The sequence below is a fragment of the Coturnix japonica genome, chromosome 9 (assembly GCF_001577835.2).
Source record: "Coturnix japonica isolate 7356 chromosome 9, Coturnix japonica 2.1, whole genome shotgun sequence".
NCBI classification, from domain to species: Eukaryota; Metazoa; Chordata; class Aves; order Galliformes; family Phasianidae; genus Coturnix; species Coturnix japonica.
This window is the reverse complement of record NC_029524.1, coordinates 4,623,589-4,648,474: the sequence shown is the minus strand read 5'-3', so window position 1 is coordinate 4,648,474 and position 24,886 is coordinate 4,623,589. Positions and strand designations below refer to the sequence as shown.

The window sequence follows — 24,886 nt, the reverse complement described above, 5'->3', positions numbered from 1 at the left end:
GTGCTCAATAACTTGCTCTAACTATTGGCTCAGTTCATGACCTTGACCGTACCACACTGCTCTTTAAGTTTCTCTGATTTTATAACAGCTAATGATTTTTACCTACACCCTTGAGACCTGTGGGTAGACAACATCGAATAACTGCTAAGTAGAATTAAGCAGAAAATAATTCAGTATTTCTCATTTATTTTGAAAATCAAGGTAAGCTTTAAGGTTGGCTATTTTTTCTCTGTGACACAGTATTCCATAATGCATACCATTTTTTATTTTTTATTGAAGTGAGTTTTCAAGCAGGCAGCATTCACTGGATTATTTCTTACTACCAAATTTAGTATCGTGATCACTAGTGACATTATGAAGTCTCTATGACCAAGCCAAAGTCCTTAATAAGAGAGGATGAAGGCTTCTGATTAATAAAGAGCAAAACACCAGTATTCTAAATTATGGAGCAGAAGGACTAGGAGAGATGAGACTGACTGAAGTCAGAAGATAGACAATCACTGACCAGAGAAGAAAAAATATCCAGAATATCCAAGGGTCTATTATTCTATTTCTAGAAGATTGGATAGAAATGGATTTTTGAATTTGTTTAAATTTCAGTTTAGGTAGACACTGACAAAATGTGTCAAACTGGCATTACCGAAAGCTGTGTGTGTTTCCTACCACAGCATCTGCAAGCAAGCCTTATTGTTCATTATAGTTCCTTGTTATTCTGTCTAATAGTTGTCAAATGTGAATGTTGCTTCGTCTCCCTTCTTTTTGGCTTCAACAAATGTTTTTTTACTGCAGGTTTCCATTTTGGATGCTAAAAATGAATTTTAGATAATTAATAATAATTAGACAACAACCACACGTGCAACTGAACAAACTTGCTTCATATCTCTTTAGTGTCCTGGAAAAACAAAAGTTGGAAGCCAAGACTCTAACTAACCCAAGGAAGATGAGGTAGTTTTTGTTACAGTTTGTTACACTGGACCTGGCAAGAAAGCTTATAAACTAGTATTATGTAAGAAGGCTAGTGCCATCTGTTATCTGGGGACAGTAACCACTAAAAATTAGCCAATGCAATACTGTTTTGCTGAGCCCACTTTGCCAATACCTGTGATTTAGTCCTCTTCTACTGTGCTTATCTCTCCTACTGCTTCTATGATTTCTTAGAAAGTTTTCTGCCCCACAGCTGATTACTGCCTTTACTCGGCTGAATCCTCAAGACCTGCAAGCCACTTTGCATGTTGATAAGAAATAGACTGCCTCCCTTCAATTTGCTTTAGGTGTTATAATGTGACTGCTCCTGCTTGTTCTAAACAGAGCCCCAGGCCTGGTGAGATGGTACTTTTGACCACTTTTGCAGAAGTAGTCATCACTGAATATATTTCAAGTGATTAATTTCCATAAAAATGAAAATAAACATGACTGCACAAGTGTGAACAACTTTAAAAATAAAAACAGGTGTCTGAGACGATGCTCCTCCTGTCTGAATCCTTCAGGGGAATTTAGTTGCTGAGAAGTTAAACAGCTTGCTATATTACTAATGTACTGAACAGCAACCAAATAAATAATGTCCAAAGTCCCAGGTGTTGAACATGAAGAGCACAAGGGCTGATCAGCAGAGTACAAGGAGGCATTATTTCTCCTGTAATACATATGCATATTAGATAATTTAAAAGACAGAGTGGGAAGCATGCTACTATCTCATCAAAATGCCGTGCCAGGAAGTTCACAGAGAAAAATTGTTTGACTAGTAGCCTCTGTTCCTTATATAGTTCTCCTAATAGTGGTTAACTGCATAAGATTGCCCAAGGACAGAGCACCATATGCTTTTCCAGATAACAAGAAGGCTGAACTTTGTTCAGACAAATATATAGGATTTCTCTTCCAGGCAGGCCTCAAGTATCGTGAGAAGTACCTGGAGGCCAATGTTAGCCACAGCTTTCATGACTGCTCATTCATACCATAGAAACAAGATTTGCACCTTACTTTTCAATCTTGCCAGCTTAGGCTCTTTTAAGAGCAGTTTTGTTTCAAATTGCCACTTATCAGTATTAAGCTGTAGGACAGAGGCAAGAAAGGCCATCTTCATTTCTTCATTCACAAACTGGAAAAGTTACTCAAGCTTTAACAGTGTACAGTCTCTCGACTTTTCTTGACATTGCTTCATTTCTGAGATCTTATTACATGGCTCTAAAACTTATCCCTGGGTTGAAACCTGACACAAGCTGTGAGCCCAGAGCTTTTGCTTTTAACAGAGATATTGGAAAACCAGAAAAAAGACACTCAATTCTTCCCATTTGCAACTTTCATTACATGCTGTACATGGTGTGCCAATAGATTTTACTCCTGGTCTTGCAAGGAAGAGGTGTGAGAACATGTTTATCATGAAGATTAGGAGAAGATACTTTTTCATTTCCCCAACATATACTCAAGGCACAGGAACAGAATGTTTTTCCATTTTGGGAGTTTTTCTCTATGTATATCTTTTCCTTATGTATGTAGAGTCTTTCTGTGTTTAGCAATAAACACAGAGCAAACAGAATTGTTTCGAATTTTATGTGGATAGTGTGTCAAAATTGTAAAGCTAATATGTGACATGAGGCAGGTCAGTATAACTGGCAAGGCAAAATCCCAAAAGAACACTATGGATACAGTGGATGAGTGACCTACAGGCTTAGAATTATCCACGTGGGGGTTAAAAAACTATCTATTAGTCCTATTTGATTTTAGCAGACGTTTAAATGTAATTGATTCCTAGAGTAAAAATTCTCTTTGTGGATCTTTCGCGAGGCATCATAGAGCTCTGTCATTTCAATACATTATGTTTTATTAATTTCCAACCTAGATATCTCCTTGATTGTTTAAATTTGCTGCCCATAGGCTGGCTGCTCTTCTTTACTTGGAAAAAAAAAAAGCTTAAAAGAGCTATTTCAAGGCTATGGAATAAGTGTGTGCTGAAAGAGGTCCAAACAGAGTTTACAAAATACACACACAGAAAAAAAATACATATATTTAAATAAACAATAAGGGATGAACATAAACAAAGCACCCCTGTGAAAACTTATGCAGTTAATGTGTTTATGCTACTAATTAATTGGGACCTTATATGTACAGGATGTTCTCATCTCATAATTTATTTTCTCTAAATGTGCCTAGCTTTGCACATCTACAGCTGCAGAACTAGTAGTTCTACTACTAGCTTCTTAAGTATTTTAATAGATGGTAATTGCTGATCATCACGTGACACAGTTTCAGTCTCTTCTGAGTCTTAACAAAATGACCTGAGGAAGCAAACTACTTCAGAGCTAAAATCAACGAGTATATAAAATCTATCATCACGAGCTTCTACCATATACTCCAATTTTATAAGGCAAATGTGTATGTTCTGACTGATTAATTCCTTGTACACCCACCACTAGGCAATAGGTGATAGAAGGTAAAACACAGAGTGTCTTCTTATAAATTGAACACTCTTCAGTGTATTGAAGGAGGGAATAAGTTCCAGTTGGAGAAATAGTGTGGTAATTCACTTAGAGATGATCATGCATGTGTACAAGGCAGCTGATGTTGCTCATACAGCTGATCTTGAGTGTTAGTGAGTGACTAAGCTGGGAACAATAACCTCCATTCCTTGTTTTTAAAAGATATTTTGTTATACAGGTAAAATGCATAAATAATGAGGAGGCATTTAAACACACTGGTGCAATATGTGGAATAAGAAATTAAGTACATAGAGATAGGTAAAGACAAGTCTATTGCATAAATATTACATAATGTCCTGCTGGAACATGGTGAAACAATGTTTTAAGAACTCAGAATTTCAAAGTACTTTGTGCATAACATAATTCATAGAGTATCATCTAGGAATGCAATTGCACATTGGCATTGAGCATTGGAATAGGCTGCCCAGGGAAATGGTAGAATCACTGTCCCTGGAGGTGTGTAAGGAAAGCACAGGTGGAGTACTTAGGGACATGGTTTGGTGGGCAACATTGGTGGTGGATGGTTGGACTAGAGGACCTTAGAGGTCTTTTCCAACATTAATGATCCTATGACTCTCTTCCACACATTCAGATTCTCTATGCAGACACATTCTGAATATTTGCACAATTGTCATCTGTGCTTTTGCCCACAGTAATGTGCTGCTGGATGAAAAATACCTTCCTGACACAAAGTTCTGTGTTTCAAAATAAATCAAGATAAGTTTTAGCATATGACTGGCACTAATTAAGATTTACTTGGATTTATTTTAGTTTCCCAAACTTGCTGTGGAGTTCCTCAAGAATTCTGTTCAATGGAAGTTGGTGTAAGTGAATGTTTTGAAAATCAAAGGAAAACAGATATATTCTCAACAGAAATATCCGCTTTTATGTTCTTCCTTGCATGTGTTACGCATTCAGAAATTCCATCAATTTTAAATGGGAGTTCTGAATCTGTCAGATCCGTAAGGCTTATTCTTCGCATGGAAAAGTGACACGTAGAAAGGAACTGAAAAACAGAAGTCACCTTTGGGAACTTTAACTGTGTTGTACAATTTGCCACTGTGTTTAATATATCTCTAAGGTGCCCCGTAATAGCTAGTAGTTCTTTACAAAGGTCACTGTAAAATCATATCCTGTATTACGATGTATTTCAGAAAGTGATCCTTGTCTGCCAGCAAGGCAGACAAACTGAACTTTGTTAATAAAAGCGAAGTTTTCTAAGGTTATCACTCTGACCCTTAAACTGTATTATCTAGAAAACCATAAGCCTTGAAAAAATAAGATATGAAAGGTTTATAAAACATTCTCCTAACAGGTTCTGTTTCCATCCTCACCTTTCTATCTGAAGTTGGTTTTAAGCTCTTGCCACCATGCCTGCTGATTACAATGGGACGTGGGAAATGGAATCCAATGAGAACTTTGAAGGCTACATGGTTGCATTAGGTAAAGTGAAAAATATTAACTACGTTTTCATTATAAGTAAAATCTTTCTATAAATTGATAAGAAATTTCTTATTTCTGTATTGTGCCTACTGACCTAAGGGTTGATGTCAGTCACATTAGAAATCAAGTATTTGTAATGTACTTGCAATTACAATGATCTTAACATGTAAGAAAGAGAAGATTGTAGCCAAATATATTGCTCTATATTTAGATTAAAATAAACAAACAGATACATACATAAAATAAATGGCTTTCAGATACAGAAACTCTTTTTTTTCCTGGTATATAGTCAGTGTAACAGATCATCCATAACCTGGCTCACTCTGTTAAAGAGGAGCCGGTTATATCCCATACCAGTAAAGCAGCAGTTGTGTTTAGTGCTTAATTAGTATTTTGAACTAGTGGGAATTGGATGTAGCAGTTGCGTGGTACAAACTGTAAGAGCTGAAATGGGCAGATACTTCTGGGAATTTTTATGGGAGTCGTGCTTATACAGCAAGGAGTCTTAGGCCATGGGATCAGCTGAGGATGATTACAAAACTTAAATTTCACTTGGCCACCACCATTGATAGCAATAATATATTCTACATGAGCAAAGAACTGTCCTGCTCCTTACACAACTTTCAATTACTATTTTTTAGCTTCTTTAACATTAGAGATCTGATGGCTACAGTTTGTGTATCCACCATATAGGATACTAAGCATATTTTGTAGATGCTGGAATACCAAAACACTATTAACTGACAGCAAGTAATATCCTTGTCACTTCATATAAAGATTAAGTCTGCGTTGTTTGTAGTCTTATTTTTCCACACATATTCAATTTTTGCCATGACTGTGAGAAGGATTTTTGAGAGAAACGTCTTTGTTTGCTTCACCTGTTATTTTCAGTAATAAATTGTCTTTCAGGTATTTTTATTCTCATAAAGATAAAACCTTGTTTTTGCTCCAGGTCATTATGATTATGCATGTAGTGTGCAGAAAATTCTTCCTCGCTAAGGCTGGCAGAGATGTAGATCTTTAATTTGCTAAAAAGAAGTTACAGAATAAATAAAACAGTTCTGATGAATTTCTTCAGTAGATGCTGGATTGGCACTGAAAAATCAGTTACCTTCTACCACTGCAGTAACATGGCTGCATTTCAAAAAGCTGCAAAAAATATGGAAATTAAATTTATACATGCACAAGAAGTATAATTTTTAGAATCAGAAATCTCCTGGCCTTAATACAGCACAGATGAGGGCCACAAAAGATCATTTGTTCTTTACCACTCATGACATCGGTATTACTTAGAAGAGTAATCATTGGAGTTAACTAATCTAACCTAGATTGTAGAAGACTGATTGGCTAAATTAGTACATGACAAAATTAAACATATTTTATTTTTATGTTTACAGTTAATAACCCTCACTGGCCCAACTGTACTTAAGTTCTTCCCATTTTCAGATATTGTCTCACTGTTTTCTGTCTAATGGCCATTGATTTGTATCTTCTGTTCAGCATTTGATCTTCCTCTTACTCTGATTTTTACTGTAGCTGACACCACTCAGAGATATGCTGATAAACAAGAGTTTTTGCAGTTCAAGTACTTTTCATCAGGAGCTAAGTTCAGACTTACGGCTTCCTTTTACTTCCTCCAAAAAGCTGTTGAGATGATTTACTGGATATCTAGAGAATTTGCTTGCTCAGACACAAAAAGTTACTTGTAAAGGTGTTGATTACCCAAAAAAAGCAAAAAAATCTGTAGAGCTACATTCCACAAGTCAAGGTAATATGTTTGTTAGGAAGAATAGTGTAACACATCAGAAAATCAGTTAATGATATTTAAAAAAAAACCCTCATATCCAACAATTCTCAATGCCTACACTAGTGATTGACCTCAGGATAACCAGCAGATAACCCAGTCCTGGAAAGCTGAATTAAAAAGAATATGGTAACAAGATGAAAATCACTTGACACACTCAGTAGCTTAAGACAAAGGAGAAAGAATGTGTTAGAATGAAGAATGAAAAACAGAGTTATTTTTCCTGGGAAATCCTTTGATTCACTGCCTACTCCAGACAGATTCAGACGTTGAGATGCCGAACTTTCTGACAAAACTTTCAAAATACTTTCACAGCAAGAACATCAGCAACTGGTTGGGATGGAGAAACAATGTGTACATACACGTCATAATTTCTGGTGTATACATACACATATATGATACATTATACTAGTGACAAACTGCCACTAAGTAAGTGGAAGAAGATAGGGGAAAAAAAAAATGAAAAAAAAACAAGCAATACAAAGATGCGTATGGCTACAGGTGATTCTCAGAATGTGTCCTACATTAACTCGTGATCAGTGAAAAGAAATGACATGGAAGGATTGAAAAGACATTCTTCTGCTCTGTTTCTCCCAATTTTACATGTGGTTGATACTTAAGTATTAAAGCGCTAAGGTTCAAAGCACACTGAGGGCTTTTATAAAAAACTTCATCCATCCTTATAATAAATACATATGTATTTCTGTACTTTAATTAAAGAATAGTTTTGCCCTTTAAGCCAGAAATTTTGCCTTTATCATAAACACATTACAAAGCATTTTAATCTACTATAATAGAACAATATATCATCTTTATTGCTTGTATTGTTCAACATGCAGTTATGAAAACCATGCTTTAATAAAATCTCCCAGTTTTTCTCCAGGAGCTACAAGACTAATATATTAGTCAGAAATTGCGTTTCCTTAGAAGTCTAGACATTTTTTTTCCCACAGAAAGACCTAAATTTTATGCTACCTGGTTATAAATCAGACCCAAAGACACTTTTAATCCACCACAGCAGATAAAATATACCCAAGAAGTCTTGAATATAAATACCGAACAAGAACATTATTCCTCATGTTAAAAAAGTCACTTTTTTTTCTCAAGCCAAACCTCTCACTCAACTCAATTAGTACATCACAAGTAGTATAATGAATCTACCCAAAGAGAAAGGACTCCATTAGTATGTTGCATTGCTGAGCTGACAATGATTAACTCACATGCAAAACTACTAAGGGATGGATAACAAGCCAAAACCATTTTTCAACAACTTTCAGAAACATGTGAGATTATTTCATTTGCATATAGCACTATATTAAGATTCTTTGCCAGCTGGTCAGAAATATTTACTGCAGATGGTAATGCAGTCGGCAAGAGGTGGATTGTCTGGGGCAAGCTGTCATGATCGTAATAAATATTGTCCTCTCAGTAACTTTCAGTATATTCAGTTGCTTACATTAAGAAGTTAGTCCACATCAAGAACAAAATAAGGATGTCAAGATCAGGACTGCATTAAATGTTTACAGAATATTAAAAATGAACTGGCAAATGCTGTAGTTTGATACTTATTTGACTTTTGACTTTGAATCACTACTCCTCTAACACCTCGCTGCTGTTTATTTGTCTCTTTGCTGTTTAACTATAATGGACAAGATGGGCATTTGTCTGTTTCCTTTTTATTCATTAGTAACATTTTTGTGATTTTTAAACTCAGCTTCTTGTATACTCCCACAGATTATAGCTTCCCTGTAAAAATATCATGCCAAAATCCAAAATGAGTGTGATTACATTCTCATTCTACTGCATTCATTTTCTACTAACACACTTATTTTCTGAAAAGGCATACTATTCTGAGAACAACATTTCAGGAGTGGCCAAAATTTGTAACACTGCAGAATCGATATCAACACTCTCATGTGCCCAAGAGCTACATAATTTATTCATCAGACACAGAAGAGGGAAGGGCTCTCAAGCATGAGAAGCTAACGGTAGTCCTAGCATCTCATGTGAGTGAAGCCAAAAAAAGAATATGTCTTGTTATATCATCTCTGAAAAGTCTGGAGATTCAGAATTTAAGACACCAGCATATATTAACTGCTGTTGTTTGCTGCAGTCCTGCTCATAATATTCCCACACACACTCTCTTAATAAGAAAATGTAAAATCAGTAGAAGTTCCTCAAGCTGAAAGTCCTGAAAACAGAAGCTGTTGGTATTTTTGAATGATCCTTTTCTCTGACAATATTGCAGGTAAAGAGGTCATTTGTGGAATTAATTCACCATTAATCAAAATAGTATTTTTACAATGCATAAAATAAAAGTTGAATTTTTTGTTATTCTTGGTAACAAAAGCTGGAATTTTCTGTGCAATACTTTCTTTTCTGCTTTTTGACAGACATTGATTTTGCAACTCGTAAGGTTGCAAAACACTTGAAACAAACAAAGGAGATTATTCAAGATGGGGACAACTTTAAAACAAAAACAATGAGTACTTTGAGAAACTATGAACTGAACTACACTGTGGGAGTGGAGTTTGAAGAGCATACCAAAGGACTCGATAACCGGGTGGTTAAGGTACATACTGTCTGATTTCTCTTTAGCCTACAGTCAGTATCAGCAGTAGCAGTTCCAAAAACAGCTGAATATGGTAAAAAAAAAAGGGGAGGGGAGGAGGGGGGAAAGTCACCAAAACTTTACAGACACTTAAAGATTTTTACAAAGCAGGATTAGTTTCTGTCGTGTGATAGTTTCCTTTTCTGCTCCAATCATTTATACTTAATACAAAACAGGACAGATGCTCACATAAATGAGGGCAGTCGTTAATTACATGTTTTTTCTAATAGGGGATTTTTTCAGCTTTTCTTTATTTATTTAGAAAGTAACAAAATATGTTTATTTTCACCTGCATAACTTCTTTAAATAGACTTTAAATCTATCATTCTGGTTTTAGGATCTTCTATGCATAAACATTTTAAGATCTGAATGAGTAGGTTCACATTGAACTTGTGCTGCTCAGCCTCAAGTGGACAGTTTAAAAAGTGAATGCTATTGAAAGGAAGCCTACACTCAAGCTATTAAACATAAGTGAGCTTTCAGAAGAGATAAGAAGAAAATGTGAGCCCATGTTACCACTAGTACAGATGCAAATACTGGCATACAGACAGCCACAGGCAACAAGGTCTTGCAATGCAAGCTTTACTTTCTTAAGGATTAAAGCTTGAAGTTCCCACTTTGCAACTTTGGGCATATCTTCAGACACCTTCAGTGAGCTATGAGGACAAGTGATGTTTGGGTCAAGGACCATACTGTGTATTAGCACATCCGCTACCTCTTACAATAGAATCAGCTAGAAAGTCTTGTATGACCCTCAAAACTGACCATGTCAGGGAAGTTAGTGAGAAAAATAATAAGTATAATCATGGATAGAAATTCATTTATTGAATTCAATTGAATTGAATTCATGTTTCTGTATTGATACCACTTCTGTTTTATTCTAGTCTCACCCCTAAAAGACATAAGCAATAGTTTCAAAGGTAGAAAGGGTGACAGATTTTAAATTTTTATTGACTGTTCCATTCAGGGTCTTGAAAAACTTGCATCATTCCCTGAATCTACCTCTACCAACTCGTCTGACAATTATCGTAGTTTTATTTTTCCTCTCATCTCACATCTCTCCTACTATTCTCCAAAAAGATCACAGATCCCTGCCTCATTATCTTCTCAATAAACAAAGTTTCAGACTCTGTTGCCAAACTAAGTAGCTGAGATCAAAGCTCACTGTCAACAAGACCCACCTAGTTTTGGCAATTGCCATGGGAAAGCACCATGTTTCCATCTGAATTCACGTAATGGAGTACATTGTTTATTCATTGCAAATCACTTTTCATTTTTCAATAGACTTTCTGCTGTGTAACTCCTATGACTTCTTTCAAATTCTCATTCAGAACTCGATGAACCATCAAATAATAAGACCCATTTTTCAGCATCTTGAACATGCCTACATCTAAATTTTTCCCTATCACTTTCTCCAGTGAGCACTGGGTAGGACACTATCCTGTGACAGAGCTTACAGCTTTGCACCCATGTATCTTAGACCTCTTGAAGATAGTAAGACCTAAGGAAGCAAAAATTACATCACTTCTTAAATCCTTACATTTTCACCACTAGAAAAGGCATTTTCTTTCTCTCTGTGCAAAATCATTTCACTTGCAGACAATTGCGTGCAATTATTCCCCTACCTGGCTTATTCATTTTTGTATAATATCCTATTCTGAACAAATTATACTATTTGTTTCTAACAAGAGGAGGAGGAAGGATGAAGCACATCAAGCCATTAATCTCCAGGCTACTCTAAAATAATTTTCTGGTCATTTATTAACAAAAAAAGTGCCTCAAACACATGAAGGTAATAAAACTGTTAGGCAACATTTAAACATAAAGCAGCCATGGATAATTTAAAAACCACATAGCTTAAAAATATTGTAAATATGAAAGAACTTAACTGAAATGGAATGAGTTTTGTCTTCCTATTACTAGAAGGCTCCCTCGTAAGAGAAATAAATCATCCAACCCTGAACTAAAACATAAATTAGGGTCACAATTCTCTTGGAGAATGTTAATAACTTCCACTGATTGTAACCAGTCTCTGATGAGGATTTAGCTATGATAAATGGATAAATGTCTTGCTAATTGACAATGGTTCAAATCTACAGGAATTCAAAAGAAGCTGCTCTGAATTTGCTGTAGCATACTCAAGGGTTATACTGAAAGTAATGCCTCTTATTTTATTAAATCAGCCCACGGAGTCAGAAGAAGATGACAGTGGGATGGCAGTAGAGGTTGTACCTTCCCACCAATATTCCATTTTGTTACTGTGTGACAGCAGAGGGGAAGTCTGATAAAATGGTATCTGTCATAGAACTGTGCCTGAAGCAAAGGCATGGAACTGAATTTCTCCATGTGGAAAAAAATTGCACCACCTGACACTCACTGACACTTGCTGAACTTCTCTGGTGACCAAACAGTAGATTCAGCGCAGTGAGACAGAAGCTGGTGCAGTTCAGCAGTGGCAATAGCAACAGTAGGTCAGTTCTGCAGGTGCAGATTTTTATGAGCATGGCATGCAGGCTCATCTCTAGCAAAAATGCACTGCTAATGATGCTGGCTATGTTGAAAAACAGTGTTTTATAGTTGAGAACTTGTCCTATCAAATTGTGTTATTGTGCTCTTTGTATCTGTTGTAGTTTCCAAGGAAATAAATAAGAGACAATACTTTTGGAGCAACCTCTTATGAGTTGAGAATTCATCCTGTAAAGAGAACTCACTACAGATATGATCATCTTGATCCTGGACAAGATCCATTGAATCCAGTATCCCGTTTATTAGTGACAGACTCTGAACCACAAAGAGATTAAGAATGGAAGGGACCTCCAGGCACCACCAACTTCAACCCCTTTGCTATGGCAGGGTCAGCTTGAGCACACAGTCCACCACTGAGGTCGATCCGGGTTTCACTGTCTCTACAGATGGATATTCCAGAAACTCCTTGTGCAACCTGTGTCAGTGCCTGATCATCATCACAGTTAAAAAGTGTTTTCTTGTGTTTAGATGGAATTTCACGTGTTTAATTTGGGTCAGTTTTCTCTTGTCCCATAATTAGGAACTACTGAGAAGGGCCTGGCTTACTCATCTTCATTTCTTCTCATTATGTATTTATAAGCATGTATGAGATTCCCCTTGAGCCTTCTCTTGTGGATACTGAACAAGCTCAGCTCACTCAGACTCTCTTCTTAGCAAGCTGTTCCAGAAAGACTTCCCCATAAAAGAAATAAACACCTAGGAGTGATCTAAAAGATAAATTAACCTCTTTGAGTTTTTGGATATCAGAATATTTCCCCAGTAGCTGGAATTTGTTCAGATAGCTAGTACGAGATTTAACAAGACCCCCTAGGTCAAATAAGCCTTTGTATGGGATAGCATACTTGAGGAACAAACATACTAACAGCCTTTTAGGAGGAAGAAAATCAAGCATGACCTCTATAGGGCAGAGCAAGAAGGTGTGGGTAAAATATATTCACAGTTGTGCTATATCCTTCAGCTTTATGATGCCCACAAAGTTGCAGTTATCTCACACATCTGTATACTTTGGCAAACCACATTCTCCAGATTCTATCAGAGACTAGTGGACTAGTCTACAAATCTACAGAACTCCTGTTTTATTTATTCATCTTCTCTGATAATTAATACTGTCATGTGTTTCTGAACTCATACACCCGTCATCATTGGGTGACCAGAGTTGTCCCATCTGTATGCAGTTAGAACAGAGGTTAGATCACACAGTCACTCCTGTATCTGCTGCTTATTCCACCTGGAACTCACATCCAGACCCTTGTTCTAGGTGGAACGCACCAGTGCCCCAAATGATTCAATTCAAATGCCTCTCTAAAAATTTATTTTTCTATTAGGCCTATGACAATCTCTGCTTAAAGTTCTTTTGTGAAAGTGCATGAAAGATGATATAGAATAAATACATGTATTGTACAAGACAATATAAACTTTCTCTTGTTATTTTGTGCAGAGCTAGAATAAACTTTAGCATAGAACTATCTGATATAAGCCCCCAGGTCTCCACTCATGAAACCTATGATCTTTTCATTAGTGTCTTTAAACAGCAAGAAAAAAAAAAAAAAAAAACACCAAAATTTTCAATTTTCATGCAATTTTGTTTTGGACTCAGCAAGTGGTATGATTGCTAACCTAGTGTATGTGAAGAAATACACAGAAATTGACAAAAAATCTCCGTGAAATGTTCGCTACCATCACCTTGAAAGCATTCAGGGTCTTGGATGACTGGTTGGTTTGGGTTTTTCTAGGAAGAATTAGGGGAGCCATAGTTAGAAAATGTAATTGGTTGGGGTTTTTTTCATTGTTTGAATTAGCTTATTTTCACATATTCACAAATTTCTTATTAACGTATCTGAAATAATTATTTCATTTATGCAGACATTAGTGACCTGGGATGGTGACAAGCTGGTGTGTGTTCAGAAAGGTGAAAAGAAAAATCGTGGCTGGAAGCACTGGATTGAAGGAGACCAATTGCATCTGGTAAGAGCCGCTATATAGAATCCTAACACATAACAGACTGCAACAAAGTACAGTTCCTCCATTTCAAAGGTTTTTTTACTTATTCTAGTTAGAAAGGTCTTTATTTAGACAGCTCTGATCTCTGAACTTGATGGAAATCCCTCTTTCTGCTTCATCTCAGGAATGCTCAGCTTCTTTTTACCTGCTCCCAATTAAGACATAACCCTGCAGTGCTTTTTTTGCTCCAGTTCACTGTCCTCCAGCTATTAACCCTTCTTGTTACATTGCACCTCTCATGTCTTCTCGTTCTCCTTTAATCACTGGAAGTAAAATGAAGAGTAAAAGAAAAAAGTAAAGGAAAAAGATTGCATGAAAAATGTTGGGTTTTGTCCTTAAAGAAGCACTATGTAATATTAGAAGGAACTATGTAGGAATCCAGATCAGAAATCACTCTCTGGGCACTCAAGAAGAGAATCTCCAGTTATTCTGTGCTAGTACAATAGAAACAGAAAAAAAAATGGAGCCTGAAAAAGAATGCATTGAGCCTGATAGAGACCGGAAGGGCTGTGTGGGAAAGGAGAACTCACTGGAGTATGGAAAGATACAAAAACCAGATCACATAATTAACATTATTCCAAAGTTTCTTGGGAGGACAATCAAGAAATGGGTAAGATAATGTTGGATGGATGGTATGGTAGGTGGGTGCAGAAAGATTATGGAGAAGACCTCATTAATTTTTGTCTCATTATATGCATTTAGATATCTACTCCTTGCCAACTTTAGCCTACAGATAGTTGGTATGGTGAGCCATGTTGTCTGATGTCTGTATGCTAGATCAGTCAGGGCAATGAATTGCCAGTTGTCCAGCACACATCTTCACCTCCAATTTAAGTCATAGTTAAAAGCTGACCTAACAAAGATGCTACATGCTGGCTGCAGGGTTGAGCCTAAGACTCAGGGAAGCAGAAGGACCAGGCAGACTCTCAGAAGAGTTTCCAGGAACAATCTTGAAGGTTAGCGTGACTTCTGTCCAAAAACCCAGCTTCAGTTCATCTTCAAGCCTTATCAGGCACAGTAACGCCAGCTAATTGGAAGACTAATAAAGCAGTATACATTGTGATGTGCACATGTGCCAGACTTTAAGAGATCAGCTGCAATGCTATGCAAAAATGCCATTCCAGTTTGGCTTCTAAAGAATGGCTGGGCACTTCTCTGAAGTAAACATCCCTATGGTTGGAAATCATCTTCCCTTTTTTGTTTGTTTTGAATTTCCTTGTTTCAATAATTCTCATTAATTATGAGATAACATGAAATATAAACTATTATAGTATGTTGTTTTAACAATGGAGCATGAAAAAGCCTTGCATTAAATACCACTTTTAATGCATTTTTCATATATATTCAGCTTAGAGCTCAATTCGTGTGTCAAAATGTAATTACTGCAACATGTGGTGCTGATTGTTTCCATACTATTGTAATAATATAATACTAATTCACTATTCTTTCCTTATGTTCTCTTTTTCTTACATTTATCTTTCTAATGCAATAGCACAGTTGTAGACATTTCAGGGCAGGGGAGCTTCTGGCTGTTCAACTTGCACCGCGATGTTCTTACTCATTGTTTTAATCTTGTAGGAACTGACATGTGAAGACCAGGTGTGCCATCAGATATTCAAGAAGAAAAAGTAACCAGAAAACCACTTAAACCTTCCTCACACTATTGTGCTGACGCTTTGTCTAAAAAAAGAAGCAAACCAGATTTTGTAATAACTATTTGAAACAGCCATTTGAATGCAATTTTGTGCATGTTTATGAAGAGAAACATTTTGTAGAAATAGCACCAAACGGTTATAAACAGTAGCATTTTTTTTTCTCTTTTTTCAGTCTTGGAGTTAAATAAAAGCGATTGTCTTTCAAATTATGCTTTCCTATATCTTTACAATCTATTTAGTCTTTTCCATATTTAGTCTTTTCCAAAGAAACATCCTTTAGCAACAGGGCTGAAAAGTAACAGTCACAGTTATCTCAACCACAGTATGTCTGTCCACATTACGAGAGAACGTGTAATGGTGCAGCTCCTTGTAGCAGTCAGTAAGAACTGGCACTCTGCTAATAATCCCAGTGCAGAAGTTAGCTGTTGGCGGCACATTATCCCATTCAGGAGTTGCTCTATGAAGAAGCTAAGGCATACTTATGGCTAACGGAAGACAAGTGATGAGTTTACATAGACTGGGTGTATGCTGTGCATGTGGAGTTTACACAGACTGTGTATATCCGTGCATAAAGAGTATCCAGCATAAAACAGTCTTCACCTCTTACTTCACTTTTAGAGTTTAAAAAGAATTTTAAAAGACTTTGAAAAGTAATTTCCTTGCAACTGTCTCCCATTTTATTTTGGGTTTTTCGAAAGACTTCCTGCTTTTTGCTATAGGCAAGTTTAAATTAACCATGGATGGTGAGAGCTACTTCTGTAGATGGAAACAAATTATTGAAGAGAATGTACATGCATGTTCCACTGAGGAAGGGTCTGTATGCACAAAAGCTCGTCTGCTTTTTTCCAAATATGAATCATTTGCAAAAGTCCAAATCTGATTAATATATCACTAATATATGGATATATTGGATGGGGAGGTGCACAGATGTGTAAATACCTACGCAGTGCCATTTTTATGAATTAGACTTTGCTCCTCCTGATAAAAATTTGATACTGACCTGATACCAAACTTCTCGTACACTTTAACTGAGCAGTGCTCTAATGATAGTTCACAGTGCAGAAACTGCACTTGGGATTGGTAAACTCCTTATTTTTTTCTATCCAGACCTGATCTGAACTTTCCTATAGAAACACACTTAATTCCTACATCTAAGCCCCTTCTAGTTGTTAGGCTTAGAAGGACCACAACAAAGAATGTGTACGTTGTAATCAGCGGCATTACTCATATCTGGCTCTTGCCAAGAGAAAGCCTGTATAGCACAATAACTCCATACAAATCATTAAACAAAAGTCCTTATGTATCCTGAAGAACAGTAATTAATTTACAAATGATGAGGAAATTACAGGGAGATTGAAGAGGAAAATAAGCATTAATTTCTTAATAAGTTTACAAGTCATATCTAGTAGATATAGATGGGAAGTAAATGAAGTAGGCAACGTGGCACTTGAGTGGACTTTGATTAGAGAGAAAACTGCATCTGACCTTACGTTTCTGCAAATACTGAAAATGAAAACTCTTGACTTTTTAATAAGGGGAGGGAAAATGTTCAAGGTTACTTATGTCCCAAAAGAGCAGTTTCTTCCTGCACACAATGATATGCAAAACCATGTAGCCTTCTTTATACCTACATACACAGAACTGGAGACAGAGAAGATACTCGTTACATTGCATTATAATTACTTCCAAAGGTATACTCAACTGCATTATATTTGTGAGGTTAGGTTAGTCTCTAAGCTCTACAAAACCCCTTACCTCCTTGTCAGCAGATTAAATATCGCATTGAAGGAACAGATCTCACTGGTCAACCACAGAATGCTTACATTTTTCATCCCTCTTGCATGCACTACTGTTTCAGCTGTTTTGAAGGATTACCATTTGCATTTACTCTTTTCTCACAGGTGCTATTACTCAAATACTGCAAACGGGGATAGAATTTATCAGGAGATTTCTGATCCAGAGAGCAAAAAAGCCTGTACTGTAACAAAAGCAATTCCTAATGAGTACAGTAGGAGTCAGAATCATTGCCTGTCACTGGACTTTTCAAACTACAATGCCACAGATGGGCACAGGAAATATTTATGATGGGATTTGTAAAAATTTTCTGCACTGAGCCAGTTATGCTCCCTGAAAATCAAATGATGAAAAGAAGGCAACACTGCTGTAGGATAATGTTGTAACTGCTCCCACTGGTAATGCTCTATGGTTACTTTCGAAGGTGCTGTCTTTCTGTTAAGCTCTGAAGGTCCGTGTAGGTTGTATGTGCACAGAATGGCTTTCAATTTTCCCATAAATATCCCACTCACTCTACTGATTTGCTGCATGTGAAGCATGTCTATTCCACTGCCATCTTGGGCTTGTTCCCATTTGCTGCAGCCAAGGATTGTGCCAAGCATATATTCCCAAAATATATAAATTTATCTTTCGAGTATACTTTTTAACTAAATTTCAACTTTTGAAGTTGTTATTAAGGCATCAAACTGTAGATTAGAGCGTTGTTTTGCAAGTTGCATAAGTCAGAGCTCTTCAGTGGAGTCAGTTATTCCATCCAGCCAGATCAGCCCTTGAAATCAGGTCATGCTCATCTTCTCATAATACAGAATATACGGACTCTGAAGCTGCAGAGTTTAATGCACTCAGAATTCTAAATATCAGTGCCAGAAAATTGCATATTACTATTCACTGTTATTGATACCTGCCTCAAAGATTCAATAAAGACTTCAAATCTTCCTGAAGATATCAGGAGGATGTTTTAAGTTAAACTTTTCTCTAAGGTGTTGAAAGCACACAACAAAGAATATTCGCATGTGACAAATGGGATCCAAAAACTAATTTGAGAACTGACATTTAAGTAGATAAGTACCATACTGATTTCTTTTAAATATGTATTGCCAGCAACTTAATCTAAATTAGACTCTCTGTACATTTCTTGAGAAGGCAGTATCAGCAAACTAGTCACAGATAACACCTGGACAATGAGCTCTACTGGTTGGGGGATTAAGGCAAAATTGAATCACTCCCTTTGTGAAAAAACAGCCTTGGTTCTCTAAAAACACAGATTGCTGTTTGCAACTAATGGATGCCTTGAGTAGCGTTACAGCAAATTGCTTTCTTTGATGGCATAAACTGAATACACAAAAAACATGAATGCTTAGTTAAAATGTTAGTACATCAAAAGTCACTAAAGGAAAATAAGTATTTTCCAGAGAAGAGCACTGTATGTTCATAATTGAACTATTTCTGTTTTAGTGAACTTGTGCCATTTAAAATGGAAGCAGGACCAGATTTTTTACTGTCACAATGATTGCAAAGCCATTCTGCAGCAGCACAAAGTGAATGCTAACTATGACTAAATCACAGTGGCAGGAATAAATTAACTGTTGGCCACTGGGCTGTAGGATCCAATACAAAGAAAGTCTAGACAGCTCATCTGTGCCACAATGTGGGCTTCCAGATACAGTATCTGCTTACAACAAGAGGCTATGTCTCTTCCTATTGGCATCATCTCGCTTAGCTTGTGTTATACTAAAACATCTCTGCACCAAGAAATTACATATGGGCAATGTGGAACTATAACAGAGTAATATAAATTTATCAGTAGATGATTTTATAATTGGCTGAACTTTTTCAATGGAACAAGTTAACTCAAAGGAACTACAGGACATATTTTAGTAGAGTAGACTTGCAGGTCCCTATTTTATAACTACTGAAGTTGGCTGTTATCTCTTCCAGATGCTAACTCATAGGGCTGGATTTTCTCAGCAACACCATTGAGTATGAATAGGAAGACAGCAGTGTTGTATCATGCAAGATCCGGTAGAGGAAGAATACAACCCTCCACACAGAAAAATAGAAAAGGAAAGAGAATCATAAAATCACAGAATGGCTAAGATTGGAAGGGACCTTAAAGATACCTAGTTCTGACCCTCTGCCATGGTCTGGTTGCCACCAAGTGTGGCATTGGGCTCCCACAGAGATGAAGCATCCATATAGCTCCTGATGGTCAACTTCATGCCAGAAACAGCTCACCTGCAAATGTCGATATTGAAATACTGCTTAACCAAAGATGAGGAAACCCCATCTTTCATTGAAGGGGAACCTATTGTGATTTTTCTTAGGTTAATGGTAAATATCTTCCAGGTAGAAACATGCAGTTTACTGTGAAGCAAGCAATCTGCAGTAATTTGTTCTACTATAGTAACATGTTTGTGCATCACAGACCTGAGTGTAATTAGCGCACAGACAGAGAAATGAGGAATCAGAAGCACAGCACTTGTCTTGCTGCACTGACCGATCTGGGATTAAATAGAATTTGGTCTCATGCTGGCCTGGCCCACACAGGAATTATTTGCAGATATATATACATAAATATGTATATATATGTTAATATCTACATCAGTGAGGTGTACCCCTACATTTGTAAAAACTTATCATAAAATAGATACAGTTATACTAATGTTAACTATACTTCTGTAACACGTTTTTACTTCCCCTTTGCCTTCCTGGTAAGGAAAAAACTGCACCAGATGGAACACAGTCATAAAAGCGACTTTTTAAAAAGTTTACAGGACTGAAGTCAACATTATAGTTAAATAATATTTAATTCAGTAAAATTCCTTCTCAAGAATGTCCTTTCAATACATACAGCCATATTCTAAAGCGCTCTTCTCCAGGAGCAGCTCCTTAAGAAACGTTCAGTTCAGCAGCAGACACGAGGCGGCGCACAGGATGAAGGCACCACCTGGCGGCCGAGCTCCAAAGGAGCAACCCGGGATTGCGCCCATTAGCCGAGGGAATGCAATTATAACTGTGTGTTAGTTACAAATTTCTAAAAGCATCCAGTTTAATTTCGGCAGTCATTTAAGAACAGCCCATATCCATTTAATATAGGTGAATTCAATATACCTCTTCACACAGTAAAGGACCAAGTTGGAGGTGTTCAAGACCAGGTTGGAAGGGGCCCTGGGCAACCTGATCGAGTAAAGGTGTATGTTTGGTGGCCCTGCCAGGCAGGGGGGTTGGAACTACATGATCCTTGAGGTCCCTTCCAACCCGGGTCATTCTGTGATTCTGTGATATAGGTGGTTTTATAGGTAATATAAAAGTATCTTTTATAGTATCTTATAATCGTGGTGGGAATGTGGGCATGAAGAGGGAACCTGACTGCATCAGGCTGTGTTAGAGAACAGCAGCGCTTCCAGGAAGGTAACGTGTGACAACAGTGTTTTCAGCATAAAAAGCCTAAACTTTCCTGGCCTAAACTGTGGGTTTATATTGATGCTCGCTCCTCAACAGTTTAAGCACCTCGTCTTTGCAAGAGAATTTGTCCAGAAGACCTGAAGTCTGCAAATCCCATATTGGGCTCCAGTTATGTAATATATTGTCAGAGACTGAACAAGAGATAGCAAAAGCTAAAAGCATGACTTGGTACAGTCTGATTGATAAAGTAAAGCCACCAGATAGAGATGGTTGTGATAAGTTGCACACAGGGAACACAGCACACACTGCTAATACTGAATTATATACATGACTGTGCCTCTGCCCATGGAAACCTTCAACAATCCAGGTTCTATCAGAAACAGGAAAACAAAAGAAAAAGTGCTTGTATTGAGCTTGTGTGTATAAGTACGTTTTTAAAAGTGCCTCTGGCAATACATTATTTATTTGGGATTATTATAGAGCAAGGATAAAATCTAGTACAGCTTTCATCACTGCCTGCTGTCATACTTAGAGAACTGGTTACTGTGCTGCTGAGACGAAAAACCTTCAAATGAAAAGACTGTGCTACATGTGAGTGCTACAGAAACGCCAGACAGAGCTGTGACTGCTGACTGAACTGCTACACAAGCTGAGAAAACATCAACTATGCAGCTCAAACTGCAAAGATTGAGAGCTCGGATCCTTTCCTGAAGAAAACCTGCATATTACAACTAATGGGGGGGGGGGGGGGGGGAAACCACCAGCACCTGTTGACAGAGTTGCTTTTGATTTGAGGTACACCTTAAAATAAAGCTATGGGTTATGATCACATGTTGGGTTTCTAGAAGCCTGCTCTGACACCCTGTGTAAATGGGTGTGACCTGAAAGCAAAAGCTAGTCGTAGGGTTTGGGTTTTATGTGCCTATCATGGCACAAGCCTTATCTGCGTTGCAGCCTGGGATGCTGTGATGAAAGAACTGCTAGGAAATCATAAAACAAAAGACTGTAGCAGAGCATTGGGTCATGTGGGATGAGTGCTGAAGCAGCAGGACTGTAGTAGTGAGAGTGACTGCTATTGTTTAACCTCAGTTTCCTTCCCTTTGTTAAGAAAATGCACAACTGAAAAAAATAATTTCTGCCTTCCATCAGTGCAGTCGCATTCGATTGGTTTGACAGCATTCCTCTCCCTCTGAAACAGACAGTAATGCAGGATATTTCAGATATTAGTATGGTGGCTCATTTTTGCTCCATGAAAGTGTGATCTGAGAGTTTGGTTCAGTATCGTTCATACCTTGCGTACACAGCTGTTACATCAGGGACTGAGGCCTTATCTTTGCATCCAGAAAACACAGATCTGCCTGATCCAACTTTGTTCATTGCAAGGCTGTAGTCAATGACCAGAGACTGGCCGCTAACCTTTCACACTGACTGTCCATAGTGTTTTTCTTCATCTTCCCTTTCCTACTGCTTAACTCTGCGTCAAGCATTAACAGAAAGTAAATGTGGCATTTTCCACTTGCCAGAGTGCTGGAGCAACAGATGGTGCTGATGACTGGTAAAACTATTCAATAACGGTCTGTGCAACCTTATGAAATATCCCATGCTGAAACATTTCCTAGGCATGTTCCAACCTCGTGGCTATCAAGGATAAGGTAATAATAATATGTAATAGCAATTAAAAGTGAAAACAAAATGGTATTTCTGTTCACTAATATCATTGACATTTCAAAACACAGCCTGAAGGAGTCTGAAATTTTACATTGGCTGTGAGACTGATATTCGCCAGAGGAAAAGATAAATTGTGTTGGGTTTTTTTTGGTTCATGTTGTCTCAAGACTGTATTCCGGGCAAATCCAACTGCATGTTGAATCAGATCTCTGGAATGGTTTGACAGGTGGGTTTAATGAAAAGCAGAGAAAATTGAGTCAGTTTATCTGAGACCTCAGAACTAAAGAAAAAAAAAAAAAGAACATTAATACCAATATTCAGCTGTAGTGGGAAGCGTGGTAAACTGATTAAAAAAAGAAATTGTGTGCTCTAAACTTGGGACACCTGGGAGGATAAACTGCTGCATTTTGCTTCTGTGTTTTCAAGGCCTGCCCTTTTGCCACTGATCTTAATGGAAGTGGAATCATGCCAAAATTGGGACTATGGCCTCCAGAACATAAAACGTGAAGAACTAAGTGTTAATAAATCAGAAGTACCAGCGGGTCAATCAAGATCCTTCTCAGTAAGTGATTACATAAATGACACAGAGATAGCACTTACCTAATGAATCAATTTACCCAATGCAGCAGTAGAACAAGAGGGTAAGAACTTATGTCTCTCTATTATGCTGAACAGTTCCATTCACTCTCATTAATAACCTGAATCCTGTCAGTGTTCCTTGTTTATAGAAACCTCTCTTCACATTATTACTACGTGAGTAAAGTACCACCATTAATCCTTTGTATTTTCTGTTTTAAATCAGTCTGCTTAAATTAGAAGCTGCTAAAAATATTGATGATTATCCTGCTACTGATTTAAGGAAGATAGCCTTGCTTTTTTGCTCCTTTAGCACCTTTTAAACATGGGCTGATGCCTTCTATTGAAACTTGAAAATACAGGCTGATATATATATATATAGGTGCCTTGTTCACATGAGTTCACAGAAAAAAATCCTAAGCCCACATTCTGAAGCTGGGCAGAATTTTAGGTTGTAAGGCAGGTAATGAAGGTGTTGTATGATATTGTTTTAGGTGACTTCAAATACAAAGCTCCCAGCCCCATCTTTATGCACTGCAGTATCTCTTGGCTTGTGGGCACTATGTAATGATCATGTTTGAAGCAATTGCTAGTTTTTGAACTCTGTTTATGCACTATCAGATGGAATTAATATGGAGAGGATGGGATTATTTTTTCTAATATGAACACCGCACTCTTAATAGTTCTGCTGAAAGTTCTGATTTCTTTGCTGGTATCTCAGCTCCTTATTATCACAAGCTCCTTATTATCTTCACAAGTTTAGTGATCTGATCTCCATACGTGAGCCAGGTTTGTATCCCAGAGGAGCATGTTTCCAAGATGTCATATCCCCTGACTTGTAACACAATGAAGCAATACAGTATAGGATGCTTTTAATTCAGATTTACAGCGAGCTTTGTCTCACAGCTCTGTCACCTCTACATTAATAACACACTGCGTTTAAACCCACTGTGTTCCATCAATCTTTGCTATCTTCTAAGTTAAGGCCGCAATGAGTTTTACTTCAATTCACTGCACCGCAACTATTAAGTCTTGGCAATGAAAAAGAATTCACATTAATTTTGTATATGAAATAGGTACTATGCAGCACTATAGAGTTGACCTAAATATATAAAAACTGTATTGCATTCCCAAAGAAAGGACCTAGCAAGAATAATATATTGATTTAAGTTACAAAATAACTCACAGAATACTTGGAGAATAAGTGAGTATTTCATAATGCAACCTCAAGATAATAAAATTAGTCCAGCTCAGACATGCTTGCAAACTTGGATCCGGAAAGAAATGCAGTGATCCTGGGAGGTGCTAAATATCCCCATGGAAAAAACAAGTGATGGTTGATGGAGAAACAAAGGAGAATTTATACAGCACTGGTAGCATCCTGGGTAGAACCATCAAGGCACAGAAATACTGAACCCTATGGACAGAGCTGCTGACTGTAACAAGCAGCATCACACTATCTATTATACCAGGTTTGGACCTAGCTAAGAACATCTGTTAAATATTCAGCTGGATACAGATTTCCAAGCATAGCAGATAAGCTACATGTATGTGGCTCTATTACGGACCTCTAGGCCTTACCTGAGACAACAAGAAAGTGGATTGGTGTTTCTTTGTTAGCCTTCCCCCCTTCTGTAAAAACATTTGATACACTGAGGCTAAATAATAGCTCCTCACAACCAATACTCCAAAATGCTTTGATCTTTTCCTCCGGCATATCAATAATGTGCAACTTTGTATCTTGAAATAGTCTTTCCCACTCCCAGTAAACATTTCATTGGCGCACAAATTCAACAACTGACAATAATTTCACAGTCAAAAGGATCTAAGCTGAGATACCTATAAAGTGAACAGACTGGTTATCCTGAGAAGCAAGAGCCCTCTGAAGACCAGTGTGCTGAACAATACCTGAGCTGCTTCCTTTGGGTAA

General features: G+C 37.3%; 1 protein-coding gene across 1 annotated transcript; it reads left to right on the top strand.

The window, feature by feature from the left end:
* The first annotated feature begins 4,788 nt into the window (after window positions 1-4,788).
* Window positions 4,789-15,719, top strand: RBP2 (retinol binding protein 2). The gene is made up of 4 exons (XM_015871315.2): window positions 4,789-4,916; window positions 9,114-9,292; window positions 13,721-13,822; window positions 15,437-15,719. The coding sequence occupies exons 1-4, from the start codon at window positions 4,844-4,846 to the stop codon at window positions 15,488-15,490; spliced, it is 408 nt and encodes a 135-aa protein (XP_015726801.1). The 5' UTR covers window positions 4,789-4,843; the 3' UTR covers window positions 15,491-15,719.
* Window positions 15,720-24,886: the final 9,167 nt, after the last annotated feature.

What these genes read in the sequence shown, in the direction of transcription:
- RBP2 (XM_015871315.2), top strand. Translation starts at nt 4,844, where the DNA reads ATGCCTGCTGATTACAATGGGACGTGGGAAATGGAATCCAATGAGAAC. An exon ending in AGGCTACATGGTTGCATTAG is followed by an intron (nt 4,917 to 9,113) that starts GTAAAGTGAAAA and finishes GCTTTTTGACAG; the next exon opens with ACATTGATTTTGCAACTCGT. An exon ending in TCGATAACCGGGTGGTTAAG is followed by an intron (nt 9,293 to 13,720) that starts GTACATACTGTC and finishes TCATTTATGCAG; the next exon opens with ACATTAGTGACCTGGGATGG.